The 13587-nt window shown below is 39.2% G+C and overlaps 1 protein-coding gene across 7 annotated transcripts in view; it reads right to left on the reverse strand.

Moving 5' to 3' along the window:
- The window catches only part of LOC106569777 (nuclear factor of activated T-cells, cytoplasmic 1), a 72837-nt gene that overhangs the window by 28807 nt on the left and 30443 nt on the right, over positions 1–13587 (reverse strand). For all 7 annotated transcript variants that reach the window (XM_045694593.1, XM_045694596.1, XM_045694591.1 and 4 more), the window contains 2 exons: positions 10928–10983; positions 759–891 (listed from right to left, as the gene is read on the reverse strand). In XM_045694593.1, coding sequence (XP_045550549.1) covers positions 759–891; positions 10928–10983 — 189 coding nt within the window. The remainder of the gene's footprint in view (positions 1–758; positions 892–10927; positions 10984–13587) is intronic.

Consider the following 13587-nt stretch of genomic DNA (forward strand, 5'->3'; position numbering starts at 1 on the left):
AAGTGGAGAGCAACACTTATGCAGTTCTACTACGTGATATCTTTCAAAAAAAGCTACACATACTGACCAGCTCAAATAGAAAGAAGCCTGCTACATGGCAGACCAATCTGAACTCATGTCTCGGAATGTGCAGCCCACTCATTATCTCAGCCAATCAGGTTGCTGTCTTTTTCTGTGGCTAAACCAACTAGGCTTGTAATTCAACAATTTCATTCACATTTAGATGGAATACAAGTTTGTTATTAAGGCACATGAAAGTTCACATGTTCCAAATGACATTTCTGCCAAAAACGCATTTAGATTATTTTTTTAAAGACATACACCTAGTATCCTGAAACGAGTCACAAATGTGCATTATGAAATATGTTGCTGCTGCAGAAGCTTCATACTGTACCTCACTGAGATCTACAACTTGAAATAAATTACTGCGCTCTCAAAAACACACAAAAAACTGTTTTACTCAATATACTACATAGTGCTTTGCTCCTTCAAACATGACTTCACAGACCACACTGCTTGTTTCATGAAGAGACTCTAGAGTCTAACCCTTTAAGAGATACTGACCAGGCCCAATGTCACCTCTCTCTCCCCTCTCTGACTCTCACGAGAGGCTGAGGACAATGCTGCACTTTCAGATGGGACAGAGACTAAGCCACATCAGTGCCCACATACAGGGCTGGGACCACAGTTAAATCAGAGCTTTGAATAGAGAGACACAGAGAGAGAGACGGAGACAGAGACAATGAAAGAGAGTTTACCATTGGCAGGCACATAGGCGAATCCCTGGTACTGGCTCCTTTTCCTCTTGCCATTGCACACATAGAAGTTCACCTGAACAGGATTGGATATCCTCTGGTTCCGATAAGGAGGGATTTCAATGAGAAGAGATGTCTGAAATGCAAAGTCAAAGGAAATGCCATCCATAGTGAGACACAACCGAGACCCATATACATGCACAGAGATGCAACACATACATTCAGACACACAAAAATGATCAAATATTTTAAAATATGTATTTTGCGAACCAAGGACACATCTGAGATGTGTCACAGGATAGCCATCAGGTATCTGTCTTTAAATTATGCTTTTATTTGTGTTGGCACAACAGCCACTTTATTCTGCACTGTCATGTTATATCCCATTCATGGAGTGCATGTGATACTCCAGTCCAGATGGGGGATACAGTGGCAGCCCGTACGTGAGGTAAGCTTATACAGTAAACCACGGTTGTTTTTATGGTGAGTAACTATAAATTCATCCAGGGAGTATCCAGATGTTTCATTTCCCCCAGCACTGCTCCCTGCTGTCTACGAAGTGAATGCAGGCCAGAACTGAACGTGTGTGATTGGGTTCAGCTCAGTCTGTAACCAGACAACAGTGCTACGCTGCATGGAGTTTTACAGACCTGGGTTCAAATACTATTTGGAATCATTAAAATACTTTTAGTGTTTGCTTTAACCTGCCTGGAGTGCCTAATGGGTGGGACTGGTGCTGGTGCAGTTTTGAGACTATTTTATTGGATCCATTGCACCAGGAAAGCTCAGTCAAGCCCAGTTCAAGTATTTGAAATTAATTTGAATACAATTTGAACCCATGTCTGGAGTTTAACTCAATCTATTGCAGACTGATGGAGGTGCTGAGCAGTAGCCAGACAAAGTTATTTATCTTGGCATTAGGCTTTAGAGGAAGGCTGGCCCTGACAGGTTCAGGTGAGGCCTGACACACTTTAAATCAGTACAGCCGTAAACTAAAGTGAAACCAGATGAAGCACTTCTGTTGCATAGCATGCTCCGGCTTCACTCCGTTCTAGCCTGGTCCACCCTGATAATACATCAGAGGATTAGTTAATGAAAAAGGGTCAAAATAGAGTTTACTGTTTAAACTTTCAGTCATGAACTGTGTCTGGGATGCTAGGGACCGTGGACAACATTTATTTTATAGTGAGGGGGGAAAACAATAAGAAAGTTAGCAGGGAGGTAGGTATTGAGAGAAACAAAAACATACACATTAATTCCTAATTTTATCATTCTCATTCCTACCAGATTGCTATTGCGCTACAACGACTACTTTTCTGTTTGTCAAAAAACTTTTGAGTTAATCGGCAATGACATGTCCAATTGCACACCTTATACCTAATTTGAGTAACTCCCGTCACAAAAGAAAATTGTCTATATGACTAACCCTAGACTAAACAGTGACATAGCCGAGATGGAGAAGTTAAAATAGGCCTGATCATACAATTATTAACAAGTAACACATCTAAATTATGGTTTATTCTCCTCTTTGAGTCTTCCCTTAGGGGAAGGCAGGACATTGACTGATGCGGTGACGTGTTTAAAATTCCTCAGTGCTGAATGTGCCATTTTGATGCTTTGTAGCACAATACGCAGAGGTTAAACCTGGCCAAGGGTCTGTCGGTGTTTAGAATGGGACTGATCCAGCAGTCTGGGCTGTAAAGAAAGACCCTTGTTTATTTGAGATTCTCACAGATGTGTCCCAACAGCAATAGTGAGTGTGTGCCCTACTGAAGAAACTGCATAAACCAGCATAGGCTGGTGACAAGATTTCACTGTGTTTTTGCTGGTGACCAGCCTTCACCTGCAAAACCAGCATGAAGTCACATAACTATAATTTGTTCCTTTATTTAACACAGTCAACATTTTCAGAAGGGAGCCCTGCCCATACAATTCACAAGATAACATAAAATCTAAATCAGATATAGTGCAAAAACAAACTAACATACAGCACAACACTGACTTGCAGAGTGATGGCTAATTCCTATTTGAATCAAGCCTGAGTGGAAATATTCAACAATTGGAACATTTATTCACCGACAATCTACAATGAGAATGATTCTTCTTCTTCTGTGGGTATTATGGCGGACTACAACCCATAAAGGTGTATTGCCGCCACAAACTGGAGAGGTTGAAAAAACAAAACAAGGTAAAAAGAAAATCCATACGTGATAGGGAAACTAACTTAATCCACCCAAATAAAAATAGTACATTGAAAAAACCAAACCAAAAAACTCACATTTCTTCCTTCTTTCAAATCTCCATGATACGGCTTGTGACAATATTCAATGTAACTCCTCCGCTGAGAAATCTTTCAGTCCCAGGAACCGCTCCGCTGCATCCACAATGATATCCATCTTCTTGGACCTTCTCTCCACCTTGGCAGTGCCATTAATCACTATAGCCATAAAGGCCACAAAGTCCACCTTCTTAACCTTTAAAATGTATCGGCTTCTCCCTTCTGCAAAGACTTGAAACATGATCAAAAGCTTTACAATGATCACACTGCATTGGTCTTAGGATAAATGCTCTGAATCTGTCATTTATATACCCCAACTGCACTTGAGTAGGGAGAGACTCCATATCAAAAAACAAAAGAACAGATAGACTTCACTTCTTCTTCATTCACCACACGATTCATCAATCAATCACTCCAGGAATATTTTTCATTTCTTCAACATCCCACGAGACACCAGAAATAACTCCCTTGACGGGTGCTCTGTTTCAAAGAGACACACACAACACTTCAAACGTATCAAATCAGGTGAGACGCAACACACGTTCCTTCTGATCCGCAGAAGGACCAAATATCTAAACAAGCCCGCCTCTCGTGATCCTCACAGCCTTCACTTTACCCAGCACTCTCTCCACCAGTTTGGATATCTCAAATGGATTCTTCCGGATTGGTAATCCGATCAGCTGCTCCTCATTAAAAAAAATACTCCTACAAGATACGAAGGGACATTGTATGCTACTTTTCTCCGTTTTCCATACTTTTGGACAATATTCTAATTCTCCTTGATTCTACCACCATTAGATTCAGAATCTACTTTATCATCCTCTTCCACCATCTTTCTCCCCATGAGAACAACTGCGCTCAAATTCCTCTAGCGCGTTCAAAGAAACCACTGGCAAGTCGCAATCAGAATGATTGCCAGAGTTAGACAGATAAATGAATGAGACCATCTAAACTGGAACAACCATTTCAGTAACGGATGCAACTAACAGATTTGATTAGTTTAGAAAAATGTATGTTATCTATCTTTTTGTAGCATAAGATAAATTAATTGATTAATGATTCAATCAATGTACATGCCAAAACATAGATATTGACACAAACAATTCTAAAAATCAAACTTCAATAGAGCATGCTGAGAAATACAATAATAATGGCCGTGGTTTTGCAGACCAGCTTGACCAGACCATTTTGAATAAGCATACACTCAGCATACAAAGTTTTTTACAAAAATAAAAGGTTCTTAAGGGGTTCTGGTCAGGGGTGAGGGTGATATGTGTAACAATTTTTTATTTGCATTTCAGTAAAAGGTTCTATACTGCTTTGATGGTTGTGAAGAACCATCCTGTGCTTTCCCGCTCCTCTATGTTTTCCTTCTATACAATAAAATGCTACACTGTTAAAACATTCCTGTATTTTTAGGGTATACTACAGACTATTGGTTGCAGTGAAAGTATGGAAAACAACACATTACTGAATTTGTACAGCTGAATTCAGGTGTTATTTCTGCAAAAGGCAGTATGCTGCTGAATGCTGGTTACTTGAAACTATACCTCACTTAGGATTTGAATTCACATCCGCTTGGTTGCTAATGTCCTGAATGTCCTCCTACGCCACAGATTTAAATGGTAAAAATACATTTCTACACTTTGCTAAAGGTTGGCCAGAATCAAGTCAATAATTGTCAGATTATCTGACAACACCAACATAAAAAATTGCAGTGCTCAGGGACACTTTATGTAAAGCGTTCTTAATGTGGGCCTTGGTCATAATAACCAGCTGGGACTAGTAGGAGTGTATCGCTCTCCTTCTGCTCCCTCATGTGCGCGTAACAATTTATCTGAATTGCTATCTAAGTCTGGTAAATCTGAACTATTTATTATGGGCGATTTTAATATTGATTGGAGGAAGCCTGTGAACATGGCCGAAAATCTTTTTTTAGGCCCTATCCGGCATGCCGCTAGTGATACACTGAAAGATATTTGCTCTAAACTAAACCGGTCTCAGCCGAGCCAAAACAGCTGAATCCTAAATATCCATCAAAATCTACCCTGACTGATCTTATGTTGACAAATACGTTGCTAGTGGGGTTTTTCCCACTGAATTTTAGTGACCACTGCACAGTTGTCTGTGTCAGAGATGTGAAAATGCATAAATCTAAGCCTCATGTCTTCACTAAGAGGAACTTTAGTGAACAAGCTTTTTTACATGATCTTTATATTGATTATATCTCAGCTATCCCTGAATGTGATTTAGCTTTAAGATTTTTTGTAATGTCTTCAATACTGTTGTAGATAATCATGCCCCCTTCAAAACACATCGTTCCATCTCCAGGCTTCCATGTCTAGCCAAGATTCTCAAATCTTTGGTAAATAAGCAACTTTGCTTTTTTATTATCTTCATTTTTTAAATAAATCAATCTGGGTTTAGGCCAGGGCACAGCATTATCACAGCAACCATATTGGTTGTTAATGATATTGTCAATGCTTTAGATGATAAAATGAATTGTGCTGCCTTGTTTGTGGACCTGTCAAAAGCGTTTGATACTGTTGATCATGCAATTTTATTGAACTAGTTGTCCTCGATTGGCCTGGGCTCTTACATCTGCTCTTGTTTTCATGATTATCTTAGTAGATTAAAAAACATGAGCTGGAGCACACCCAGAAAATTTGTTTGTGTGGAGGTGCTGACTAACGGCAAATAAACTATCAAAATAAAGTTGCATACTCCATATATAAACTCCCAGCAATTTAATGGGTATTTACCAACGTTTCGGCATCACTGAGGAAGGCACAGTGATGCCGAAACGTTGGTAAATGCCCATTAAATTACTGGGAGTTTATATATGTGTGCGACTTTCTTTATTTTGATAATCATGAACTATCTTAGTGACAGAACTCAGGCCATCGTGATTGATGGGGTTAAGTCCGAATTTGTTTAACCCCTGTGCGGCCACGGACATCCAGCGAAAAATCATATCGCCATTAGCATAACAAAATGTAATAAAAAAAAAATTAAAAAAATGTTTTTCAAATTATATCGTTTTATAGATACACCTCTCCTGAATCGAACAACGTTGTCCGATTTCAAAAAGGCTTTACAGCAAAAGCAAAACATTAGATTATGTTAGAGGAGTATATCGTAAAAGTAGCCACATAGCCATTTTCCGACCAACCACATGCATCACAAATAACCAAAAAACAGCTAAATGCAGCACTAACCTTTGACAATCTTCATCAGATGACACACCTAGGACATCATGTTACACAATACATGCATTCTTTTGTTCGATAAAGTTCATATTTATATATAAAAACAGCATTTTACATCGGTGCGTAACGTTGACTAACTATTTTCCCTCAAATGCATCCGATGAAACAGAGCTACAATTTACAAAATTACTATTCGAAAACATTTTCAAAATGTAATATTGTCATTCTAAGATTTATAGATGAATATCTCTTGAAAGCACCTGTAATGCCAGATTTAAAATTAACTTTACTGGGTAATCACATTTTGCGATAAAAGGGGATGCGATACTCTGAAAAATAGGCTAACGTTACAGGTCAGCGCCATCTTGGAACAATTGCATATCACATTTAGTCTTGTATACTATTGTCAATAATCCCTTACCTTTGGTTGTCTTCATCAGAAAGCACTTCCAGGAATCCCAGGTCCACAACAAATGTATTTTCGTTAGAAAAAATTACTCCTTTATGTTCCAAGAGCTTGTTCTTGTTAGCGCGTCTGAAGGTTGATCCAAATGCACCGTCGGCCGCGGGACAGCAATTTCAAGAAAATGCATTTTTTTCCCATTTACGTTCGTTCAAACATGTCAAACGTTGTATAACATAAATCTTCAGGGCGTTTTTCAACAAGAGAGCCAATAAGATTCGAGGGGGACGATTGCATTGTGTTTCAAAACGTTTCGAAAGGGGAGGGTAACCAGGGGCGCCGGCGTCATAATGGTGATGGCCCTCTCCGTGTGACCACGTTCCACAGCGTCTCATTCATTCAGTTTTAACAGTAGAAGACTCAAACCACTTTGTAAAGACTGGGGACATCTAGTGGAAGCAATAGGAAGTGCTCAATGAACCATAGTTCACAGTGTGATTAATAGGCAACGTGATGAAGTTGAGTTCGCAATTCAGAATTCCACTTCCTGTTTCGATCTGTCTCGGGGTTTTGACTGCCATATGAGTTCTGTTATACTCACAGACACCATTCAAACAGTTTTAGAAACTTTAGGGTGTTTTCTATCCACAAGTATTAATTATATGCATATCCTAGCTTCTGAGTTTGAGTAGTAGGCCGTTTAAAATGGGCACGAATTTTTTTCAAAATGCGCTGTGGCGACCGTCAAGAGGTTAAGTACATAAAGATGTTCCGCATGTGTCGATACTAAGACCTATTGGTCAATCTGTTAAAAAAAAAGATTTCAAATATATGTGGATGATACTATTATGTAAACAAGTGCTGACCTGGCTGGTTACAGTCCGATTTTGCAGTTGTGTAGGAAACCTTTACTGATTTAAAACTTGTGCTTAATATGGGCAAAACTAAATGCATGTTGTTTTCAAGTTCTTGTAAGATTGTCTCAGATGGATTACGTCTTCGCTCATTGGATGGTTCTGTAATCAAAACAAGTCCCTGCGTACAAATACCTTGGTATTTGGATTGATAGTGATTTATAGTTTAAAAAACATACAAATGAGCTTGTTAAGAAAATAAGATTTAAAAGTGGCCTTTTTTTACAGAAACAGATCTTGTCTCTCTCTAGTCAGCAGGAAGCAGATTTTGCAGTCAACCTTTCTACCTGTTTTTGATCATCGTGATACTATTTATCGAAGTACAGCTGCATCTACTCTTAAATCCCTGGAAGACGTTTTTCATAGCGCACTTCGTTTTATCACAGGAGACAGTTTTATGGCTGGACCACTTTGAAGTCACATTGATCACATCATTTATTTTTTTAATTCACAAATCCCTGCTCCACAAGCTTCCGACTTACCTAACTTCACTGTTAAGATTAAAAATGACAAGTTATCAAACCACATCACAGGGTTGGTTAACTCTGGAGACTTCTTTGGTGTCTACAGAGTTAGGAAATTCAGCTTTTAGTTTTCATTCTCCACATGTTTGGGATGACCTCCACAATACATTTAGAATAGATGGGTGTGTCCCTAGGGCAGTTCAGTCAACGAACAGAGGATTTTTTTATAATGAAGAATGTGTTTGTTTTAGTTGACTGTGTTTTGTGTATATTTATGTTTGTCTGTGCAATATGTGTTGTGCTGTATTTGATACATTTTATATTATATTTTTTAAGTATTTTATGAAATTGTATATGCAGGGCTCCCTTGTAAAAGAGACACTGGTCTCAATGGTGACTCCTTGATTAAATAAAGGTAAATAAATGCTTTGGGGATTTGAACTTGCAAGCTTTTGGGCGGATGTGCATGAATGTTTCAGCAGTGTGACCAGGTAATCTTTATCATAAGGTGAATGCACCAATTTGTAAGTCGCTCTGGATAAGAGCTTCAGCTAAATTACGTAAATGTAAAAATTACAAAGAACATACAGTATATCCACACAATCTCAAAATTAGGGTACAGTGTTGTTCCCTAGGGTACAAAAGGTCAAAGGTACACACAAGGTACCTTCACATGGTACTGGTCAGCTCCTTTTAGGGTAAATGTGCAGATAATTTAGTATAAATGGTACATTTTTCTACACAATATTTTGAATATACTGTACAATTATCACTGTGTACAATTATCACTAACGTTCAAAAGTTTGGGGTCACATAGAAATGTCCTTGTTTTTGAAAGAAAAGCATATTTTTTTTTGTCCATTAAAATATCATCAAATTGATCAGAAATATACATACATTTAGGTTGGAGTCATTAAAACTCGTTTTTCAACCACTCCACAAATTTCTTGTTAACAAACTATAGTTTTGGCAAGTCGGTTAGGACATCTACTTTGTGCATGACACAAGTCATTTTTCCAACAATTGTTTACAGACAGATTATTTCACTTATAATTCACTGTATCACAATTCCAGTGGGTTGACTGACTTTAAACAGCTTGGAAAATTCCCAAAAATGATGTCATGGCTCTAGAAGCTTCTGATATGCTAATTGACATCATTTGAGTCAATTGGAGGTGTACCTCTGGATGTATTTCAAGGCCTACCCTTCAAACTCAGTGCCTCTTTGCTTGACATCATGGGAAAATCTATTTTAAAAAATCAGACAAGACCTCAGAAAAAAAATTGTAGACCTCCACAAGTCTGGTTCAACCTTGGGAGCAATTTCCAAATGCCTGAATGTGCCACGTTCATCTGTACAAACAATAGTACGCAAGTATAAACACCATGGGACCACGCAGCCATCATACCGGTCAAGAAGAAGACGCGTTCTGTCTCCTAGAGATTCATGTACTTTGGTGCGAAAACTGCACATGGGCACAAAGATCGTACTTTTTGGCGGACAAAGATCGTACTTTTTGGAGAACTGTCCTCTGGTCTGATGAAAAAAAAATAGAACTGTTTGGACATAATGACCATCGTTATGTTTGGAGGAAAAAGGGGAGGCTTGCAAGCCAAAGAACACCATCCCAACCGTGAAGCACGAGGGGTGGCAGCATCATGTTGTGGAGTTGCTTTGCTGCAGGAGGGACTGGAGCACACCAGAAAATAGATGGCATCATGAGGGAGGAAAATTGTGTGGATATATTGAAGCAACATCTCAAGACATGCGTCAGGAAGTGACAGCTTAGTCGCAAATAGGTCTTCCAAATGGACAATGACCCCAAGCATACTTCTAAAGTTGTGGCAAAATGGCTTAAGGAAAACAAAGTCAAGGTATTGGAGTGGCCATCACAAAGCCCTGACCTCAATCCTATAGAAATTTTGTGGGCAGAACTGAAAAAGCGTGTGCGACCAAGGAGGCCTACAAACCTGACTCAGTTATAGCAGCTCTGTCAGGAGGAATGGGCCAAAAATTCACCCAACTTATTGTGGGAAGCTTGTGGAAGGCTACCTGAAACATTTGACCCAAGTTTAAATGGTTTAATGTACTTGGCTAAGGTGTATGTAAACTTCCGACTTCAACTGTAAGTGTCTTATATCGGCTGAAAGTTTAAATTCTTGTTAGTCTAACTGCACTGTCCGATTTACAGTAGCTATTACAGCGAAAACATGCCATGCGATTATTTGAGGGCGGCGCCCAACATCAAAACATTTTTCCACCGGCACAGGTTTCATACATTCACATATAAAGATTAATATCCCTTCCATTAAAAATCTGCCGTTTCCAGCTACAATAGTCATATACAACATTAACAATGTCTACACTGTATTTCTGATCAATTTGATGTTATATTAATGGACCAAAAATGTGCTTTTATTTAAAAAATAAGGACATTTCTAAGTGACCCCAAAGGTTTGAACGGTAGTATATGTGTGTATGCATCTTTGTGCGTACGAGTGTGTGTGTCAGAAAGAAAGAGTGAGAGTGTGTGTGCACATTTCTGTATGTGTGCACATTTGTGTGTGTGTAGGAATGTGTGTGTGTGAGCACACGTGTGCTTGCATCGGTGTGTGTGCGCATCTGTGTGTGTGCGCATCTGTGTGTGTGCGCATCTGTGTGTGTGCGCATCTGTGTGTGGATGTGCAGGGGAGGACACGGGGAGCAGGTGCACTACCTTACATATAAATACTCTCTAATCCCCCAGTCTCAGACCCAGTCTCCCAGAAGAACAGAGTGCTCTGGGTGACTCACCCGGTCCAGAGAGAGAGGGAGAGAGACGCAACAGAGTGTCTTCCAACTAATACAAACATTGCTGTGAAATACCTATAAAAAATGCAGAATGTCATGCTTATAAGACTTACAGATTTGGAGGAGTCCTTGTCAACCTTGGCCTCTGTCTCCCATAGGTGATGACCATCTATAGAAGGGAGAGTAGAGAAGAGTGAGGGTGATCATGTGGAAAAATTATATATGTGAGAAAAGTACCAGTATTCAGACTTGCACAAATGAGTAACCACCAAAAATAGCTAGACTAATGAGATCCCCATTCATGTCAATGTTGACATCATTAGCCATGATGCTGTTAACAGTGTTATTATTAGCTCTGTCTGACATCAGTGATCTATAAAACAGCTCCAACAGAACCAAGGTTATCACCAACATCAGTTGAGTCTGACGATGAGTTCATATCTTCAGTCTCAGTCTAGGCTAACCCACTCGGGCCGAGGGGGCCGATCTGATGCAACTCTGAGACCAACTCTCATCCTTGGTCGATGAGAAAAACCCTGACTTCATTCCTTTGTGGAATCCCAAACGAAATGACCAATTGTGACTCGCGGGCTTGTTAATTAAGTTATAAATCCGGGGTTCCTATAACCAGTGGGCTGTAAATAACTGAAAGTGAAGCCTTGGCAAAGTCTCCCTCCCCAAGCCACCATCAGTCTTTTCAAATAGCTCATATTTAAATATCGGTCCTTTTGTCATGCTCATTAAAGTATTATTAAATGTTTTATATTCTGTTAATACACTTATTTAACTTTCAACTTGTCGTAACAAACTGGCTACCCATCAGGCAATAAAATAGGGCATCACAGCTGTTGAAAACATGGTTCCTAAAAAAGGTTCTATTTTATGAGACATCAACAAAAAGTAATTTTCACAGTTTATAAGAAAAAGGGTAAGCACTGCACTATTTTCTCTTACACCAATGACTCGTTAACAAAGCCTGAAATAGAAATTAAATCACATAAAAAATGTCCTTGGTGAGAATTAAACTTTCTAAGAAGTGCCTTTCTAACAATTCTGACCATTCTTAAAGCTGAGATCTGTGAAACAGCGCCGCAGGCCGCCACCCCATCACCATTGTTATTGTTTTTATTGCCGAGTTGAGGAGTGTCGCACAGCATGGTAAAATAAATTGCAGTACAGTGGTTCGTCATTTAAAAGCTGCAGCGTACTGCGACACAGCTTGCATGGTGCCGCAGAATTCTATGGCAAGTTATTTAAGTGCCAACCACTGGTACCATTAATGCTAGTTAGTGCTAGTTTGACCACCAGAAGGCATCTTTGAGAAGCATTTAATAGCCTTCAATAGTGGATGTACTACAGAATTTAAAACCTTTTTTTGTAAGAACATAGTATATGGGATTGATTTTAAGAAATGTTGCTTAATTCATTTGACTAATATTATAGTGTTTCTATTCCAAGAAAACCAAAAAACCCTCTGGGTTTCCGTTAGGATGGAACGGAAAATATGGCGCTGTACAACATGACGGTCTGGAGTAGGCAACAGTACTGGGCTATTTAGCTAATGTATCCCCATATCGTACGGGCACGAAGGAGACCGGGGTTCAATTCCCCGACGGGGAGGAAGGAGTAGGCTGTCCTTGTAAATAAGAATTTGTTCTAAACTGACTTGCCTAGTTAAATAAAGGTTACACTAAGAGCATAACATTTATACACCCTAATTGTATAATTGTAGTCTAAGCAATACCCAAATGGAGATTCAGTGAAAATAATAATCTCATTGATTTATCAAGACCAGTCCCCATGCTTGTCTCAGAGCAGCGCGAAACAGTGCTAAAATAGTTTTAGGCTTTTACTTCAAATCCTATTGCTTCTAACGTCAATATGCTCTTTAAATAAATAAGACTTACACCACTTTTAACAGCACATTACTCAACACTAGTGAGATTCATGTCGCCTACGGTAGGCCTACAGTATATCGAAAAATATGATGTGACTCTCCACCAATAATTACATATAGAGGATTGGAGGATATTTCTGTAATTCAGTGACATTTATTCCCATAGTAATTAGTTATGGATCCATAACTAAATAAATGTCGGCATTTTGAAAGATTATTTTTATCATTATTTTATTAACGAAGCGTAAAGATGCCATTATTAGTTACATTGTTTTAGTTTGAACGTGCAGACTGGCACTAAGAACAGTGGGAACATTTCCCTAGTCAGTGCCATTGTTAGTGCAATGCCCCTTAATGTGTTGCTCTGTGCTACCCAGTGTGGCGGGGTGGGGGTCCACCCCCCTTTCTCCTCCTTCCTTCCCCATGGGCTAGGTCTGTCTTCTGTACGCGGCTCTGCGGCCCATCCCGTGCCCCCTGCCCTTGTGCCTTGAACCTTGTGTGCTTTCAGTGGATACAGCTGGAGAACTGCATTGTGCGCCACTCAGGAGCCATGACCAATATGACCAATATATATTGTCCTGCTAATATGAGAATATCCAACAGGCTTTTATATATATTTCTAAATTAGTTTTAAAAAGCTTTCTTTAAAAAATAACAATAATTTGGAGATTATTTCATTTTCAAATAATGTAAAATGAGTGAGAAAAAGGTCATTCTTGAACATGGGGTGAGACATTGTTACTAATTTGTAAATATTGCCAGTTTGTTATTTAGAATCATTTATTTCTGTTTTTAGTAGGGAGAGAAACCAAAAACCTACAGTCATCTCATGAGTCTCCCAGTCGAGGCCGGCACGGGTATTGAACCAGCATCTGT

The sequence above is a fragment of the Salmo salar genome, chromosome ssa14 (genome assembly GCF_905237065.1).
Source record: "Salmo salar chromosome ssa14, Ssal_v3.1, whole genome shotgun sequence".
Taxonomy (NCBI): Eukaryota; Metazoa; Chordata; class Actinopteri; order Salmoniformes; family Salmonidae; genus Salmo; species Salmo salar.